This window comes from Panthera uncia (assembly GCF_023721935.1).
Source record: "Panthera uncia isolate 11264 chromosome A1 unlocalized genomic scaffold, Puncia_PCG_1.0 HiC_scaffold_17, whole genome shotgun sequence".
In the NCBI taxonomy this organism is placed as follows: Eukaryota; Metazoa; Chordata; class Mammalia; order Carnivora; family Felidae; genus Panthera; species Panthera uncia.
The window spans coordinates 77,894,010-77,913,446 of record NW_026057577.1 but is presented as its reverse complement, the minus strand read 5'-3'; the positions used below and the strand labels follow the sequence as shown (position 1 = coordinate 77,913,446).

The 19,437-nt window shown below is 34.6% G+C and overlaps 1 protein-coding gene across 3 annotated transcripts in view; it reads left to right on the top strand.

Moving 5' to 3' along the window:
* Nucleotides 1-19,437, top strand: part of SLCO4C1 (solute carrier organic anion transporter family member 4C1) — a 107,247-nt gene that overhangs the window by 64,015 nt on the left and 23,795 nt on the right. The window contains exon 13 of one of the 3 annotated variants that reach the window (XM_049647683.1): nucleotides 8,429-8,733. The exons of the other annotated variants lie outside the window; for them this stretch is intronic. Within the exon in view, the coding sequence (XP_049503640.1) occupies nucleotides 8,429-8,586 (158 nt within the window). The 3' untranslated portion in view covers nucleotides 8,587-8,733. Of the gene's footprint in view, nucleotides 1-8,428; nucleotides 8,734-19,437 lie in introns of those variants that run through there. 3 annotated transcript variants of the gene reach the window in all.

Here is a 19,437-nt window from a genome sequence, read left to right as displayed (position 1 = left end):
AACAAGAGACAAAAGAGATGCATTAAGTAGGGTAGGAAAGGCAGAGACATGGCCTTGCTGAGGATCTCACCCCAGACACAGTAACTCCACAATTGGGAGGGATTCCCAAAATAAAGAGCAGTTCCTCAACTAGTGAATGGATTGTGCTGCACAATAGGCACCCTGACCCTGAGGACTGGCACTGGAAAGACAAGATCTCAAAACATCTGGTTGTGAAAATAAACAGAGATTAAGATCAAGAGAATCACAGAACTATAGGGAACAGAAATCCCACTCTTAAAGGGCTTATGTGCAGACCCACTCATTCTGAGATCCAGCACAAAAGCAACAGATTGAAAAACACCCAGACTATAAGCACAGAAGACCCACTTACTAAATTTAAGGTGGGTGCTAGAGAGGCAGGAACCTGCGGTGACATTATCCAGGGACAGAAGCCCTGGTAGGTGCTATTTTTGTAATTTCATCCCAACTTGGTGGTGACAGTCTTTGAATGTCATTTTCTGTGCCCTCCCTCTCGTCTACTAGCACCAGAGGTCATGTTTGTGCACCCTGCACTGTAACCAGGCTGAGAAAATTCCCAGTACCCTCCTCACCCACTGTAGAGATCTAGCCACAACTAGAAAGATAAACTTCCTGAGCGTCACCCTCCCAATGTAGCAGACAAGCTCCAACTGGATCAGGCAAACACCTTAACCACTGCCCTATCCATATGGCTGCCAAGCCAAAACTGGATTGGCCAAGCACCTGGAGCCCTACCTACCCCATAAAGCAGCTGCGTCCCTATTGTAGCCAGCTAGCACTTAGTGCCCACAAAAGGATATCCATTGGGGGCCTGTGTCTGTAGCCAGGGGAGATTATGTTTTGGGGCCACATGAAACAGCTCTTACACAAGCCCACGACTTCAAGACTGAAAAAGGTAGTCATTGTACCTAAAACATATAGACTAATAACAGAGAGATAAGCAAAATGAGAAGACAGAGGAATATATTCCAAACCAAAGAACAAAGCAACTCTCAGAAAAAAAGACTTTAGGGAAATACAGATAAGCAGCCTACTGATAAAGAGTTCAAAGCAATGATCATAAAGATGCTCACCAATTTTGGGAAAAGAATGGATGAATAGCGAGAACTTCAAGAAAAATGTAGAAAATATAAGAAGGTACAAGACATAACTTATAACTGAACTAAAAAATATTCTAAGGGTTTCAGCAGCAGAATGGACAAAATAATGGAATGAATCAGTGATCTGGAAGACAGCAATGGAAAACACTCAGAGGAGCAAAATGAAAATAGAATTAAAAGAAGTGATACCTTAAGGGACCTCTGGAAGAACATTAAGTGGAGTCACATTTGCATTTTAGGGGCCCCAGAAGGAGAAGAGGGGAGAAAAGGGCCAGAAAAATTATTTGAAGAAATAATGGCCGAAAACTTCCCTAATCTAGAAAAAGGAAGATTCATCAACATCTGGATCATCTGGATGTTCATCTGGATCATCAACATCCAGATATCCCAGAAAGTTCCAAATAAGATGAACCCAAAGAGATACGCCAAGACAAATTATAATTAAAATGATAAAGGTTAAAGATAAAAGAGAATCTTAAAAGCAGCAAGGGAATGAAATATATTACCTATAAGGTAAACCCAATAAGCCTATCAGCAGGTTTTTCAGCAGAAACTGCACAGGATGGAAAGGAATGGCATGACATATTCAAAACCTTAAAGGAAAAAAAAAAAACTGTCAAGCAAGAGTACTCTAGCCAGCAAGGTTATCATTTAGAATTAAAGGAGATATAAAGAGTTTTCCATGTAAGCAAAAACTAAAGGAAGTTCATCACCACTAACCCGGCCTTACAAGAAATATTAAAGGCACTTCTCTTAAGCTAAAAAGAAAAGACACTAATTAATGAGAAAACATGAGAATAAAAATCTCACCAGTAAATGTAAATAAATAATAAAGATAGTAGATCAACCTCTAATAAAGTAAGTGTTAAGGGTAAAAGATAAAAATAGTAAAGTTCATTTAAAATGCATAATTAGTTAAGGAAACATGAAGTAAAAAGATGTAAAATGTGTTATCAAAAATCTAAAATGTGGAGAATGTGAGTATAAGTATAAAGTTTTGAAATGTGTTCAAAATTAAGTTACTATCAACTTGAAAGGGACTTATATACGTAAGATGTTATATGTGAAATTTATGGTTACCACACATGTAAAAAAATTTATAGTAAATGCACAAAGGAAAAGAGAAAGGAATCTAAACAAATAAAAGAAAATAAGCCACAGGAGAAGAGAAAAAGAGAAGAAGAAAGGATCAGAAACAGATTGCAAATATAGCCAGAAAGCAGTTAACAAAATGGCAGTAAGTACGTACCTATGAGTAATTGCTTTAAATGTAAATGAATTAAATTCTATAATCAAAAGACATATAGTGGCTGAATGGATAAAAAACAAGACCCTTGTATATGCTACTATAAGCTCCCAGACTGAAAGTGAAGGGATAGAAAAGACATTCCATAAAAATAGAAAGAAAGCTGGAATAGCAATACTTACCTCAGACAAAATAGACTTTAAGTTTATTTATTTACTTATTTATTTATTTGGAGAGAGAGAGAGTGAGAGCAAGCATGAGCAGGGGAGGGGCAGAGAAAGAGAGAGAATCCAAAGTCTCTGTGCTCCATGCTGAGTCCAGAGTGGGGGTTAATCTCATGGACTGTGGGGTCATGACCTGAGCCAAAATCAAAGAGTCAAGACACTTACCTGACTGAGCCACCCAGATGCCCCTCCGACAAAATAGATTTTAAAACAAAGACCGGAACAGGAGACAAAGGCATTACATAATGTTAAAGGTATCAATCCAATAGCATTTGTAAACATTTCTGTACCTAACATAGCAGTACCTAAATATGTAAAGCAAGTATCACCAGTATTAATGGGAGAAATAGTAATACAATAATAGTAGGGGACTTTAATACCCCACTCACATTAGTGGATAGATCATCCATATAGACAATCAATAATGTAAGTATGGCCTTAAATATATCAAATGAACCTAAAAGATATTTACAGAGAATTCCATGCCAAAACAGCAGAATACACATTCTTTTCAAGTGCACATGGGACATTCTCCAGAATAGATTACATGCAGGGTCACAAAACAAGTTACAATAAATTTGAGAAGACTGACATCATATCAGTATGTTTTCTTGCCACAAAAGTATTACATTGGAAATCAGTTACAAGAAGAAAACTGGAAAATTCACAAAATATGTCAAGATTTATTTATTTATTTTTCTGTTAAAATTTTTTTTAATGTTTATTTATTTTTGAGAGAGAGAGTGAGCTGGGGAGGGGCAGACAGAGAGGGACACACAATCTGAAACAGGCTCCAGGCTCTGAGCTGTCAGCACAGAGCCTGACATCAGGCTCGAACACGCAAACTGTAAGATCATGACCTGAACCAAAGTCAGATGCTTAACTGACTGAGCCACCCAGTCACTCCAAAATATGTGAAGATTTTAAAAAAATGCTACTAAACTGGTATAGCAAGTCTGGAAAACAGTATTTTGGTTCCTCAAAAAATTAAAAATAGAACTACTTTATGACCCAGCAATTGCACTACTAGGTATTTATCTAAGGGATACAGGTGTGCTGTTTTGAAGGGTCACATGCACCCCAATGTTTATAGCAATGCTATTGACAATAGCCAAAGTATGAAAAGAGCTCAAATGTCCATCGATGGATGAATGGATAAAGAAGATGTGGTATTACTTAGCAATCAAAAAGAATGAAATATTGCCACTTGCAACTATATGTATGGAATTAGAGAGTATTTTGCTAAGCGAAATTAGAGAAAGACACATACCATATGACTTCACTCATATGAGGAATTTAAGATACAAAACAGATGAACATAAGGGAAGTGAAGCAAAAATAATATAAAATCAGGAAGGGGGACAAAACTAGGAGACTCTTAAATATAGAAAACAAACAGAGGGCTGCTAGAGGGGTTGTGGGAGGAAAGGTGGGCTAAATGGGTAAGGGGCATTAAGGAATCTACTCATGAAATCATTGTTGCACTATATGTTAATTAACTTGGATATAAATTTAAAAATAAATTAATTAAAATAAAATAATAAAATAATAAAAACACGCTACTGAACAACCAGTGGATCAAAGAAGAAATCAAAAGAGAAATTAAAAAAATACCTTGAGATAAATAAAAAGGGAAACACAATGTTCTAGAATTTGGGGGATGCAGCAAAAAAACAGTTGTAAAAGGGAAGGAAGTTCATTGTTATACAGGCCTTCCTTAGGAAACAATAAAAATCTCAAACAATCTAAGTTTACATTTAAAGAAACTAGAAAAAGAAAACAAAGCCCAAAGTGCATAGAAGGAAGGAAATAATAAAGACCAGGAGAAAAAGTAAGTGAAATAAGAGATAAATAAATAAACAAACAAATAAATAAATAAAAATGATCAATGAAACGAAGAGTTGGTTATTTGAAAACATCAACAAAAATCAACACTTTTAACTAAACTCGTCAAGAAACAAAGAGAGCCCAAACAAATAAAATCAGAAATGATAGAAGAGAAATTACAGTGGACACCACAGAAATACAAAGGATCATAAGAGAATATTATGAACAATTATACACCATCAAATTAGATAACCTAGAAGAAATGAATAAGTTCCTAGAAAAATAGTCTTCCAAGACTGAATCTTGAAGAAATAGAAAATCTGCATAAGACCAGTTGCTAGTAATGAAATTGAATCAGTAATCAAAAAATACCCAACAGACAAAGGTCCAGGTCCAGATGGCTTCACAGGTGAATTCTACCAAACATTTAAAGAGTTAATACTTAATCCTTCTCAGCCCAGCATTATCCTTATATTAAAACCAAAGACACTGCAAAGAAGAAAATTACAGGCAAATATCCCTAATGAACATAAATGCAGAAGTCCTCAACAAAGTATCAAACTTAATTCAGCAGTATATTAAAAGGATCATAAACCATGACTAAGTGGGATTTGTTTCAGGGATGCAGAGTTCATCAGTACCCATAAACCAATCAGTGTGACACATGACATTGACAAAATTAAGGATAAAAAACCTGATCATTTCCATAATTGAAGGAAAAGCATTTGACAGAATTCAACATCCATTTGTGATAAAAACTCTAAACAAAGTAGGTAAAGAGGGAACATACCTCAATAAATAAAGGACACATATGACAAACCCACAGCTAACATTTTACTCCACAGTAAAAAGATAAAAGCTTTTCTTCTATGATAAGGAACATGACAAGGATGCTTACTCTCACCGCTTTTATTCAACATAGTATTGGAAGTCCACCAGAAAACTATTGTAAATAATAAGCGAATTAGGTAAAGTTGCAGGATACAAAATTAGTATACAGAAATCTGTCACATTTCTCTACACTAATAGCAAACTATGAGAAAGAGAAATCAAGAAAACAACTTTTTCAATTGCACTAAGGAAATCCCAAAAGTAAACCCATATTTATATGCTCAATTAACCTACAATAAAGCAGGCAAGAACATACAGTGGAGAAAAGACAGTCTCTTCAATAAATGGTGCTGGGAAAACTGGACAGCTACATGCAAAAGAATGAAATTGGACCTCTTTGTTACACCATACACAACAATAAAGTCAAAATGTATTAAAGGCTTCAGTGTAAGAGCTGAAACCATAAAATTCCTAGAAGAAAACGTAGTAAGCTCTTTGACAGCAGCCTTAACAGTAGTTTTTTGGATCTCTGAGTTCAGGCAAGGGAAACTAAGGCAAAAATAAATAAAGGGAATGTAGTCACATTCAACTAAAAAACTTTTTTTTGTACAGTGAAGGAAACCATAAACAGATGAAAAGGCAACTTAATGGGAAAAGATGCTTGGAGATGAGCTGTCCAATAAGGGGTCGATATTCAAACTATATACAGAAATCATATAACTCAACAACAACAACAAAAAAGCAAACAACCAACCTGATTAAAAGATAGGCAGAGGATCTGATAGATGTTTTTCCAAAGAAGACATTCACATGGCCAACAGGCACATGAAAAGATACTTTACATCACTAATCATAAGGGAGATGCAAATCAAAAACACAGTGACCTATCACCTCACACCTATCAGAATGGCTATTATCAAAAAGAAGAAATAACAAGTGTTGGTGAGGATGTGGAGAAAAGGGAACTCTCATGCACTGTCGGTAGGAATACAAACTGGTGCAGCCGCTATGTAAAGTAGTGTGGGGGTTCCTCAAAAAATTAAAAATAGATCTATTAATTCTAAACTAAATATGATCTAGTAATTCTACTTCTGAGTGTTTCTGGGTATTTATCTGAAGAAAATGAAAATACCAATCTGATGAATATATGTACTCCTATGTTCATTGCAACATTATTTCTAGTAGGTAAGATATGAAAGTAACCTAAGTGTCCATTGATAGATGAATGGATAAAGAAAATGTGGTCTATATATATAGTGGAACATTACACAGGAATAAAAAGGATGAAATCTTGTTATTTGTGACAGCATGAATGGACCTAGGTGGTATTATGCTAAATGACATAAGTCAGATAAAGACAAATAACATATGATCTCATTTATATGTGGAATCTAAAAAAAGCCGAACAAGTAAAAGAAACAAAACAAGCCAGAAACAGATTGGTAGATACAGAGAACAAACTGGTAGTCGACACAGGGGAGGGAAGGAGTGGACAGGCAAAATAGGTGAAGGGGAATAAAAGGTACAAATTCCCAGTTATAAAATAGGTCACAGGTTGTAATGTACAGCATAGGATCTATGTTCAATAATACTGTAATGACTTTATGTGGTGACAGTAACTGGACCTACGGTAGTTATCATTTCATAATGTTTAAAAATATCAAATTATTCTTATATACTTGAAACTAATACAAATCTTATGCCAGTATAATTCAATAAAAAAATTCAGAAGTGCTAGATACAATACACACACACACGTATATATTTACATATTGTGCAGTTTGTTGTGACTGTGATTGTATTTTGGTGTATGTATCAGGATAGCTTATTAAGCTTCAATGTGTTTAAACCTAGAGAATGATGTCTGAATTTATAATGACAGAATAATAAAATGCCCACTGAAGAAATAAATACATAAATTCAAAAATATAATAGAATAAATATTAACTAGGCAAAATTAATCTTTCCACCACTTTTACTTATTAAACATTTTTATTCACTGTGTTTTTATGCTTAAAAAATTATTTAATTTGTTATGCTTGTATTTTTTAACCAAAAGGTACAGATGATGAATTTGTTCCTTTTCCTACTCTATGATGAATATGAGAATTTTTCCCCAAAACATACATACCTTTAAATTTTCTAAAAACATTGTGACAATAATCCCTATGTAATTATTCTTCCTACATGTAATTCTATAAATGCATAATTCAGTGAAAATTCCTATTTTTCATATATGCATTTTGAATAAAATACTAATGGCTAATACATTTAGGTATTGTAAAAACTACATTATGAGGTCATTTAATTTATTCAACCGTGACTTAAATGCTTATACTCTGGCTAGAAATAGTTTCTCTTCATGTAGCCAAGTTCAGAATCAGAGTTCTTTGAAAACAAAATTTGTGAAGTGAATCTGTTTCATATTTTTAGTTGATACTTAAATTTGGATGAGTATTCAATGTGATCTATTTCATGGAAGCTTTCTCCTAAGAGGCCCAGAGGCTTTTTATTTTAAGAATTGTTTTCCTTCATGGACATGAAAATTCTACAACTTACTTAGGTTCAAAGATATAGTAAGCTATTATATTTTGTCACTGGCTTCATTCCTTGTAATTTTTTATACATACAATGTTAATAAAATTAGAAATGAAACATGGATTTATTTAATTCTCTGTAATACTTATTTTATAAGAATGTACAAGCATAACCAAGAAAAGAACAGTTATCGTACATTTTACTGTTTGAAAAGAAAGTAGAGGCTCAGTTGATTAAGCATCCAGCTCTTGATTTCGGCTCAGGTCATCTTCTCCTGTTTTGTGAGAATGAGTCCCACGTCAGGCTCTACACTGACAGTGGGGGACCTGCTTGCTATTCTCTCTCCATCTCTCTCTCTGCCCCTCCCCCACTTGCATGTGTGCTCTCTGTCTCTCTCTTTCTCAGAATAAATAAACTTAAAAAAAAGAGAAAATAAAGACTAGTTCATTGAGTTGTATAGAAATGTTTTACTGAAGAATATCACCTTTCTTTGTAAAACTTTTAATATTTAAAATATAGAACTGTAAATAATGCTCTTCTTTAAAGTAGTTTCTATTCATGAGGAATTTTTCAGTGAGAATTAATTTTTTTGTAATACTTAAAGACCCAAATGCATGATTAATTTTTGTTTTTGTATTTAGGTGTTACTTGTAAAATTATCACCATTTTCTTCAATGGGTGTGCAATCTTTTTGTATAAGCCGCCACCATTAGACACAGATGTATCATTTCAGAGTCAGAATGCAGTTGTGACTGTTTCAGTAGAATGTGATCTCAGCAATGCAGGAAATGAAGGGTGAAATAGCAAAAGGAGACCATTTTACAACCGGAAAATTGGCCTTCATTTGTAAGAATTCACATTGCCATTGCAGCATTATCCACCCGATATGGACAATCATATTTTAAAAGTTGGTATTTTATAATTAAATGCATTTCCTGTATATTTATGAATGTGTTTGTTTTTGTTTTAATATAAGAAACAGACTTGTGCCTTCAGAACCCACCAAAAACCTCAGAACACACACACACACACTTCCCATTGTACAGGTGTGAAATAAAAAAACTAATAAACTAAACTAGAAAAAAATCCAGTGATTAGTTAAAAGTTTATATCTTAAAAACAAAGTGGTATTTCTATTCTTCTTGCAACTTGTTTTAGTTTAATTACCATTACCAGTAGTTGGGGCTTGTTTAGAAAATTTATGGTATAAAAATTTAACCAAGTTTATGTGATGATTTTTGAGAACTATTCTTGAAAACTAATGAATTTAAAACCAGCTACTTTGTTTTTAAATTTATATACACTAGTCTGTCCATCACAAAAGGTTACTGAACTATTAGAACATAGATTGATTATCTTCTTTGTATCCCAGTATACAGTGAATTCAGGAATAGCGTTATATTTACATATTTTCACTTTAAATCAAGAATTGCAGGAAGTAATTTGCTACTATTTCTTATTTTTAACACTTTCCTTTTGTGATTCCATAATAGTATTATCCAATTATATGTCTTCCGGGAGAAATACCAACTTCAGTAAAGTGCCAATTATATATGAAAAGATTTTTTTTTAAATGACTTAGGTACATTTTAGTGGCTTTCTTTGAAAAGACTTCTTAATAAACTGTTGATCAGTATTTACATACTCAGTAATTTAATTTTTCTCATTTTAAAAACTTATCACCTAGTATATTATTTATTTTTACAGCACTTAAAATAGTACTTTGCTGATAGTGGGCCTGTACTAATGTTGTTTGATTAATACATTAAACTCTACTTTTCTACTGATCATTTATTTGAAAGATAAAGTATTTCACATATAACATGATACCACTCCATTTGTTTTAGCTCAGATTGAAGCCAACTTTGTCTACTCAGAATATGGAGGAAATAGATCTGTGAATAACAGATTAAGAAAAATGTTGAAGTTCATACTTAATTTAGGGAGAAGAAGAAATCACCCTATATATGCATATATTTGATGAACAAGTCACTTAATAATTGGCATTCATAATGATTTTTAGTTATCAAGGGTTTCTTTGCATTCAGTGTGCTCAATTTTATAAGATGATACATTTTTATAAATTTTTAATGAAAATGGGTAAAGTGAAAATAATTTTGGCACTTTAATGAGGTCAGACTCTTACACATATTTACAAAGAATACCTCCTTTTATGACAGGGCAGTTTAGACACTACTGTAATTTATAATTATTATTTATACTTTTGGATCAACTAGATTATATGTGTTGGTATGCTACTTTAAGAACAAAATTTTTTCATAGTATTGTTTTTTCACAGTTTGTATGATTTTTAAAGTGAACTTGAAACTATAAGTTGACCTGTGGTTATTTTTGTACATAATTGGATATATGTCTTAAAACTTATTTTTAATATTTAGATTTCCTTAATTGTAGGACATAAAAATGTAACTTTCCATACACTCTTATGTATGGAAAGAATATATACAATTGATCTAGCTTTGTAAATTGGAGAAAAATATAAGTAAAATTGTATATTTTCTTTGAATATTTTCTTTAATTATGTAAAATGTATATATGTATCTTTAAAAATGAGAATATTTGTATTAGGTTGTTAAGTATTTAACCTTATTAATTGGCATAGATTTTGCAGTATGTTTTATATCTGTTTATGAATACACACATTTGATGGTTGGGAAAGGGAAAATAAGTGTACTTTTGAACTTGGTGAATGTAATTTAATTCAGTGATTTCTGGTATCTCAATAGATGTATTTAATTCAATATAAACTGCATTCACTATGAAATACACGCTAAAATATTGTTCCATACTATAGTTTTCATGGATGACAGATGGACATATAAGATTTATGTTAGTAGTATACAGTTGCAGATGGCTGCTTGTCAGTTATCTGAAACTGCAAAAGTAATGTGTTGTGTGAAGGTTTTGTATGTAAGTCCTCTTGGGTTATCAAAACTCTCAGTACTGTTTTTTTAAAGAAATCAGATTGGACATTAATTTTAGAGGTAATGTCCTTTTCCTGCACTGCAGCATATTTCAGTATTTTTCGGCCTTTTTTTGTACCCAAAACAATAAACATTAACTTACACATTACATGTGAGTGATCAAAAATACATAAAAGAATTTGTTTTTAAAAACTGCATGGGTAAATGGTATCAAAACATTTTAGTGTTTTTGTTAAAATGAACAGCTTATAAAAATCGTCCTCAAATAATTGGCATTTAAATTTTTCTTTTCAGATTTAATTTGACTTTCTTTTTTTGATGCTTTATTTTGTAATAATTTTAGACTTAGGAAAAGCTGTAAAAATAGTACAAACAATTCTCCTATAAGCTTTACCCAGCTTATCTTATGTTAACATATTAATTATCTATAGAATGATGATGTAAACCAGCAAATTAGCATTAAAGAAATAATTAATACCACATCTGCAAAAGGGCATGGTAGAACATTCTCTGTTATGGTAGTATATATATATTTTTTAATTGTTGAACTGTACATATTAAAATGGTGCATTTTACTATATATTTGATTTGCAAAAAGAATTGATACTAAAAACAATGTTGAAAAGCCAACTATTGTTGTGTCTTTCCAAGTCTATAGAGAATTCCCTAAGAGGATCTTGCTAGTGTCTCCTGCCTATTTGGATGTTTTCTTAGTTCAGTCCCATCAGAATGGAGTATGTATCCCAATATGGTGAGGGAGGAAAGGAACAAGTTAGAAATTCCTGGCTTAAGCCTAGGGACCAAAATACACAGAGCAGAAGCCTCGGCAGAATAGCTGCACTCATAACATCTGAAGATAAGAATTTCTCAACGTATGGGGGGTACCTGGGTGGCTCAGTTGGTTAAATATCTGACTTCGGCTCAGGTCATGATTTTCTGGTTTGTGAGTTTGAATCCCGCATCAGGCTCTGTGCTGACAGCCTATAGCCCGGAGCCTGCTTCAGATTCTGTGTCAACTCTTTCTCTGACTAGAGTTTGGACTGAGTGGTTGGCAATGACTAAAATGGAAGTTGCCTGTGGAACTTTAAAAATTAACAATGTCAAGTGCCATCCAGGTCTGATTAAGTTTGCTTTGTTAAAATTTTCCTAGGTTATTCTGGGGCATGTGGGTGGCTCAGTCAGTTGAGCATCCAACTCTTGATATTGGCTCAGGTCATGATCTCACTACTGGTGAGTTCCAGCCCTGAGTTGGGCTTTGTGCTGACAGCCCAGAGCCTGCTTGGGATTCTCTCTCTCTCTCTCTCTCTCTCTCTCTCTGTCTGCCCCTCCCCTGCTTATCCTTTCTTTCTCTCTCCCTCTCCATCTTTCAAAATAGTTTTTTAAAAATTCCTAGTTTATTCTAAAGTGTAATCATTGCTGGAAACTGCTGAGAGTTGAGATACTACTGAGGCTTTTTCTAGAAGCATGTGCTCTCTGGGATGGGGTAGAGTGAGTTGGGGAAGAAAGGGTGGTAGAAAGTTGGAAAGCAATGGAGAGTTACTTGTTTTTAAATTTTTCTAAAGGCTCTTGATTTTAGAAATAAAAAAATCAGAGAACATCACTAGATTCCTTCTTTTCCTGCATTAGTGAGCTATTTCAGTAATAATGTGGACATAACACCCACTACAGGATTATTTCATGGAGAGATCCAAGAGTAGTTGGGTTGAGTGCATGGCAGCATATGGTGATGTAATGGGATAAATTCTGATAAGGAAAATAGAGAATTGACATAGCTCAATGGAGATGGTAAAGGCACTGACCGACATAAGACAGAGACTTCCTGGTACATGCTCCTTAGCTATATTCTTGAATCTTCCAAAGAATGTGGAAACAGCTGACTCATCTGGCTTCCCAATTACAGAAACTTTGGCACATCTTTTTGCTAGTTGTCAGCAAAGCAGAAGCTTGCCCAAGAAAAGGAAAAAATGAATCACTTTATCAACTGTCTGCCTTATTTTCTTTGTGGTATATACGTCCTGCTTTTCAATTGATTAAATAGATCTATTATTGGCTTTCCTTTTATATGAGTGAATGGTGTAAAGATAATTACCATATGTCTTTGATAAGCAATTTGAAAGTCGGAAAATTATAAACAGCAAAGCCAGTTGGGTAATACTGCTTACAAAACACTTTAAACTGAAAAAAGAAAAGACCACATAGTTCTAGTGAAAATATTACTTATTGTGGATCTGTTGGATATGAGGAAATGCATTAGATGTATTACACATTTTGACTCACTACAGTCTTATCAATTTCTTCTTAGATGAGACAGCTAAAGCCCAGGGAAATTAAATTTTCAAGGCCAACAGGTTAGTAAGTGTCAGCACTAGAACTTGAATCTGGGTATCTGTGGCTCCAAGTCTCATGCTTTTGTTTTTATCATTGGTATGCTGACGTTAACTACGTAGATATTTTTTAAACCCCAAACACAACTTTTATTTATGGGAATTATCCAATATCTGTCAATGCTAAAAATTATATTTTCTGAAGTTATAGTTAGTAAATAAGCAAATTTGAAGCACTAAACAAAAAATCCTTTCCGAGGTTGCAATTTATATTTTTACCAGAAGGTGGCGGTGTTGTTTTTACTATAACAGTAAAAAAAGTGTTTTGCTTTAGAAACCTTTTTGTTGTTGGAGTATTTCTGGCTCTTTGGTAAAAATTTCATTTGCATTTTTTCATTATCATTGTTCATATCCTTTTAGTAACTTTTCCAGAATTGTTTTCTCATTACACATCATTGGAAAGATTTCCAGTTAGAAGAGAAACTGGTAACTAATGAGAATCATTGGTGGATTCAACTTTTGCTATTTTGACTTCTTTTCTCATTTAGAAATAGAATGATACATATTTCCAATTTAACAGTTTTTCTCTCTAGATATAGACCAAGAGTGAATTTTTGATATTAATCTATATTTTATTTTTAAATAGCAAATAGCTATTTAAATTATCTTCCAATTCTTTTTTTTTTTTTTAATTTTTTTTTTCAACTTTTTTTTTTTTTGTTTTTTGTTTTTTTAATTTATTTTTGGGACAGAGAGAGAGACAGAGCATGAACGGGGGAGGGGCAGAGAGAGAGGGAGACACAGAATCGGAAACAGGCTCCAGGCTCCGAGCCATCAGCCCAGAGCCTGACTCGGGGCTCGAACTCACGGACCGCGAGATCGTGACCTGGCTGAAGTCGGACGCTTAACCGACTGCGCCACCCAGGCGCCCCTCCAATTCTTTTTAGAATTAATCCTTAAAAAACTTAGAAAAGAAATACCAAAAAAATCAATATTTTGATGAGGTTGTCTTTCCATTGCTAAGCATGAATTTTTTACATATTAAAATTATTAACATTTCCTACTATTATACTGGGGTTTCCTCCCATCGATTTCTATAAGACCACTTCAAACTAGAATTTTAAAAATGAATCTGAAAACAATGAAACTGAAAATGTGTTCTTGTACTTATTATATACTTGCTGTTGAAAGGACATTTCAAGCGTGTTTATATTCCCAAACCCTTTTGGCTAGCCAAATATATTATGTATATAGTTTTATTATAAAACTGCCTTTCTCAAAGTTTTCTTTTTATGCTAGTTGGGGCTTTAACATGTAGTGTTGTGATTAGAGTTTCTCTCCTCAAAAGCTTAGCATCCAAATGGCAAAGTAAAGCATAAGTATATAAAGAGTTAACAAGTAAAGTAATTCAAGATTTAAGCCAAAAGTCAAAGCATTCAGCCTCCAGAAACATTTATTGATCCTTTACTTAATGCCAGGCTGTTTTGAGCTCCAAAAATTGGGGAAGATGCTGGGGGCGGGGGTGGGGGGGGATTGAGACAGAGACAAGACAGAGAGGCAATTTGTCTATATTTTTCGGGTACTCAGGGACATTTGTAAATAGAACTGTATTTAATCAATCATATTAAAATACAGTTTGTTTTTATCACCAGGCATTTTTTTTTTTTTTTGTAGAAGAGTTGGTGTCAGGCATAGCACTGATAATTAATACAGAAATATAGTCCCTTTTCTCCTGTCCCCTTCTCAAGCCAGTGCTTACAGTCAGTAAATCTACAAAGAAATATAATATGGCGGGTTCAAATGGGTTCCAGAACACACAATGGAAGTGACTCAGCAACTCTGTCTGGGATTTTAATGCAGGAGGGTGACAGCTGTGTTAATGGTTTAGCAAGTGATGGATTGATGTGATGTTACAAAGCAATACCTGATCACAAATGACTTGCACAGCTCTGTGCCCAAACTGGTTTAATTAGAGCTATCTCCCTAATGGAACAGACATTTAGAAGCCCTGATTAGAAGCATCTAACCTTCTTTTCCATAGGTAATACTGCTTTTTACTTTATAGAGAAGAGAGACTATTAAATAGGACTATTCTCAGTTTCTATTCACATCTCTTTACATCCTGCTTTCAGATTAACATGTATTTGTCTTTCATCTCAGCTCAGTGGAAAAGACATCTTCATTTTTCAAGGTAAACTACCAACCTCGTTCCTTCATCCATTCTGAATCCCCCTGAACTTCTTTCTCAGGACTTTGCTCAATCAATTTCCCTCTGTTCTGTAGAATATTAATCTCTGCTCTCTTTCATCCCTTTCACATCTGAAGAGTTCAACGTTCTCCCTTCTGTAGAAAATCCTTTCTCTCCCCTCATGCCTTCAAAATGTCGAATGCCAGCCCTGATCTGCCTCTCCATATACAGGTTTATTGTGGACATCTTTCTTGGGCTAAATCACAGGCATCAAAACTCAATTTGTCAGTAACTGAACTCACCAAGTACCTCGCTTTCCCACCCTCCTCCACCTCCTTTCTTCCTTCTCTTGTTTTCTCCATTTTGATGAGTGGCTATACCCAGTTGACTCCTAGACTCCCCTGCCTTTGCGTTCTAAACTCGCCATCTATCCTACTCCAAACCCATAAACAATCCTCATCTTGACAATTCACCATAGACCAACAAAAAATATTGCATACAATCGTTGTAATTTAAAGGAAAGGATAACATATAAACAGTTTTAAATTTCTTCAGTAAATATGTATTGGGTTGTACTATGATAGCAGAATAAAATAGAATGCCAGGTCTAGATTTAGACCATGTTTTTATTTCTCCATTACCTTTGTGTATTGTCAAGAGATAATTAAGGAAAAATCAAGAATGATCAAATATTAAGTTTCATTTCCTGACTTACTTTTTATTTTCAAACATTTCTTTCATGAATCAATGATAATATAATAATTTGAAACAAATAACTTGTTAATATAAGCTGGAAATGAAAATGCTTATTTTCTTGAATTCTTACTTTCCAACTCTGCAACACCCAGTTCATTGACCAGAGCAAGCCTTGGGGAAAAGCTATGAGATAAAACTGATGGTTTTGAATATTTTTAAAAACAATATTATCAGGCATTAATGTGTCAAAGCAAAAATTGCACTGAGTGAAGTTAAACAGGAAAGGAAGTCTTTGTTCAGGTTGTTATAATAAGGAAGAGAGATTAGAACTCAGTCTGAATGCAACTTTGCAGAAACAAAAGGCAGTATGGTTTTGAAAAGTTGGGGTTTATCCAAAGGATACAAAAATGCTGATGCAAAGGGGCACATGCTCCCCAGTGTTTATAGCAGTAATAGCCAAACTATGGAAAGAGCACAAATGTCCATAAACTGATGAATGGATAAAGAAGAATATTACTTGGCAATCAAAAAGAATGAAATCTTGCCATTTGCAACAACGTGGATGGAAATAGAGTGTATATGCTCAGCAAAATAAGTCAGAGGAATTCACTCATGTAGAATTTAAGGAACGAAACAGATGAACATAGTGGAAGGGAAGGAAAATAAAATAATATAAAAATAGAAGGAAGCATATGATAAGAGACTTTTAAATACAGAGAATAAACTGAGGGTTGTTAGAGGGGAAGTTGGTGGGGGGATGGGCTAAACGGGTGATAGGCATTAAGGAGGGCACTTGTTGGGATGAATAATGGGCATTAAAGAGGGCACTTGTTGAGATGAGCACTGGGTGTTATATGCCAGTGATGAATCACTAAATTTTCCTGAAAACAATAATCCTGAAAGAATACTTGGACATACTATATGTTAACTAACTTGAATTTAAATTGAAAAAATAAAAATAAAAGTTGGGGGCGAGACAAAGATCATAGGCCATCTGTGTTTGCCAACTGGCTTTTACAAAAGGAAAAGTAAACATTTTCTCTCTCTCTCTTTTTTTTTTTTAAACGTTTATTTTATTTTTGAGACAGAGCATGAATGGGGGAGGGGCAGAGAGAGAGGGAGACACAGAATCTGAAACAGGCTCCAGGCTCCGAGCCATCAGCCCAGAGCCCAACGCGGGGCTCGAACTCACGGACCGCGAGATCGTGACCTGAGCCGAAGTCGGACGCTTAACTGACTGAGCCACCCAGGCGCCCCTCTCTCTCTCTTTTTTTTTTTAATTGAAGTATAGTTGACATATGATATTATACCAGCTTCATATGTATGACATAGTGATTCAACAATTTTATACATTAAGTTATGCTCACTGGGATAAGTATAGTTATCATCTGTCACCCTACAATGTTATTACAGTATTTTTGACTATATTCCCCATGCTCTGCTTTTCATCCCTATGATTTATTTATTTTATAATTGGAAGTTTGGACCTCTTAATTCCTTTCACCTATTTTACCCATCACTCCTTCTCTCCCCCCAGCAGCCACTAGTTTATTCTCTGTATTTATGATTCTGTTTCTGGGTTTTTGTGGTTTGTGCACTTGTTTTGTTTTTAGATTCCAAATATAAGTAAAATCATAACTTCATCACAGGAAGTTTTACAACTGAGATCAAGGAGTCCACGGAAGTTAGGCTTCTGTCCTTCCACAAAAATGGGGGGAAATGAGGATAGGGGTGCTCTTTTTCTTGATAACTACATTTCAAAAAGATGGCTCCCAGGTCTTGAGAAAGACATCCTTAGGTTGTAAAATAGGCAACCTTTTAAAAATACTTACATTTCAAAGGGGCTGGGAAAGGATTTACTGACCAGTTTTCTAAAGGAAATGTTCTCAGAAAAGTAAGGGCAGGGGCCTAGAGTCAGAAAGAAGCTTGTCTAATGGTTAGTTAGGCTGAGAAAAATGTTAAGGCTGCCTTGGTCAAGGGGATGCAAATTCTTTGATTTCATTTCAATTTTCCCTGGAGTCTCTCTAAGCATATTTTATATAGCATATCCTTGTGGTTGCTTGGTATTTGATTTTAGATTTAGAGACTCTGTAATATAGTAGCCCTTGTTAAATTTGGTCTGACTTAAGCTATTATTTTTTAATTAAACAACACATCGGTCAATGATTTGTGTTCTTACTCAAAAGAGTATAACATCACATTTGGTTGCTTGAAACTGAAAAACTAAGCCACAATGTCCTCAACAGACGTTGATCCTATTTTGACTCTTTTAAATTCTGATATAAGAAGAATACTCATAAAAAGGCTGCTGTGAACCGAACAGGCAGAGATAACACAGGCTCAGACACAGTAAAGCTAATTACCTACAGTAAATGGTTTGAATGTGGGCCAATAAGAGATTGGGGAGTAAGCATATTAAAGCCACTATAATAGAAGACATGAAATGAGACAAAAGAAATGAGGGATGGAAATGTAATGCATGGAAGGAAAGTCATACAGGAGATTAAGAAAATTACATTGCTATTGTGTTTCATTCCAGTTAAAGTGAATGACCTTCATTGGCAATGGTTCATGAATCCAGTATTTATAGGAGAACACAGATGCATACAATGGCATACAGGTTAATTCCTTTTTGCCTTTTTCTTCTCCTTTTCTCTTTAATGCCTAGATAATTAGCTATACTGCAGATACACAATCTATACACATGAAACCTTAAAAGAATGGAGATGCAATGGGCTATACTTGACTAACTGAAGACAGGCCTTTTCCAGTGTACTGTCTTCTCCAGTCACAAATTTGCTAGACTTAACACATTAATAATTGTTTAACTGATGAAGGATGTGTTGTCAGAATTTCCCCAATTTTCATTGAATTGCTAGGCCCAGGGAGTCTGGCCCTCTGTGGAGTGGATGCTTCCATTTTGGATGATAAGTAATTTTTTTCATGAATTCATTTTCATGCTCACATAAAGGTGAATCATATGCTTATTCCCATTATAATAATAATTTCTATTATTCTAATGACAAGACATCACTGGATTCTGGTGATAGGGAGAGGAAACAAAACCTAAATTTGGTGCCATCCCAGATGTATCCTAAATCAAAAGTCTGTCTCAGAATCATTCTCATTCAAATGAGTCTGCACTTAACTCTCCATGGGTGGGTGGCAGCACATATCTTTCTCTCATTAAAGTTATGAAGGTAAGAGCCACAAGATTGAGATGAGTGTACTGTATTCCTCTCTTGCACAGTAGTTTTGCAGAGATTAAGTATTGATCCAGGGGGTTCACAACGAACTAGCTGTGTCTGTCATTTTTCCATGGTGCATCTCCACCCAAAGAAGTGGCTAAGGGGGAGCAGGCTGGCTCAGTTGGGTGAGCATTTGACTATTGATTTCAGCTCAGGTCATGATCCCAGGGTCGCGGGATCAAGCCCCGCTTTGGACTCCACTCTGAGTGTGGAGCCAGCTTAGAATTCTCTATGTCTCTGTCTCTGTCT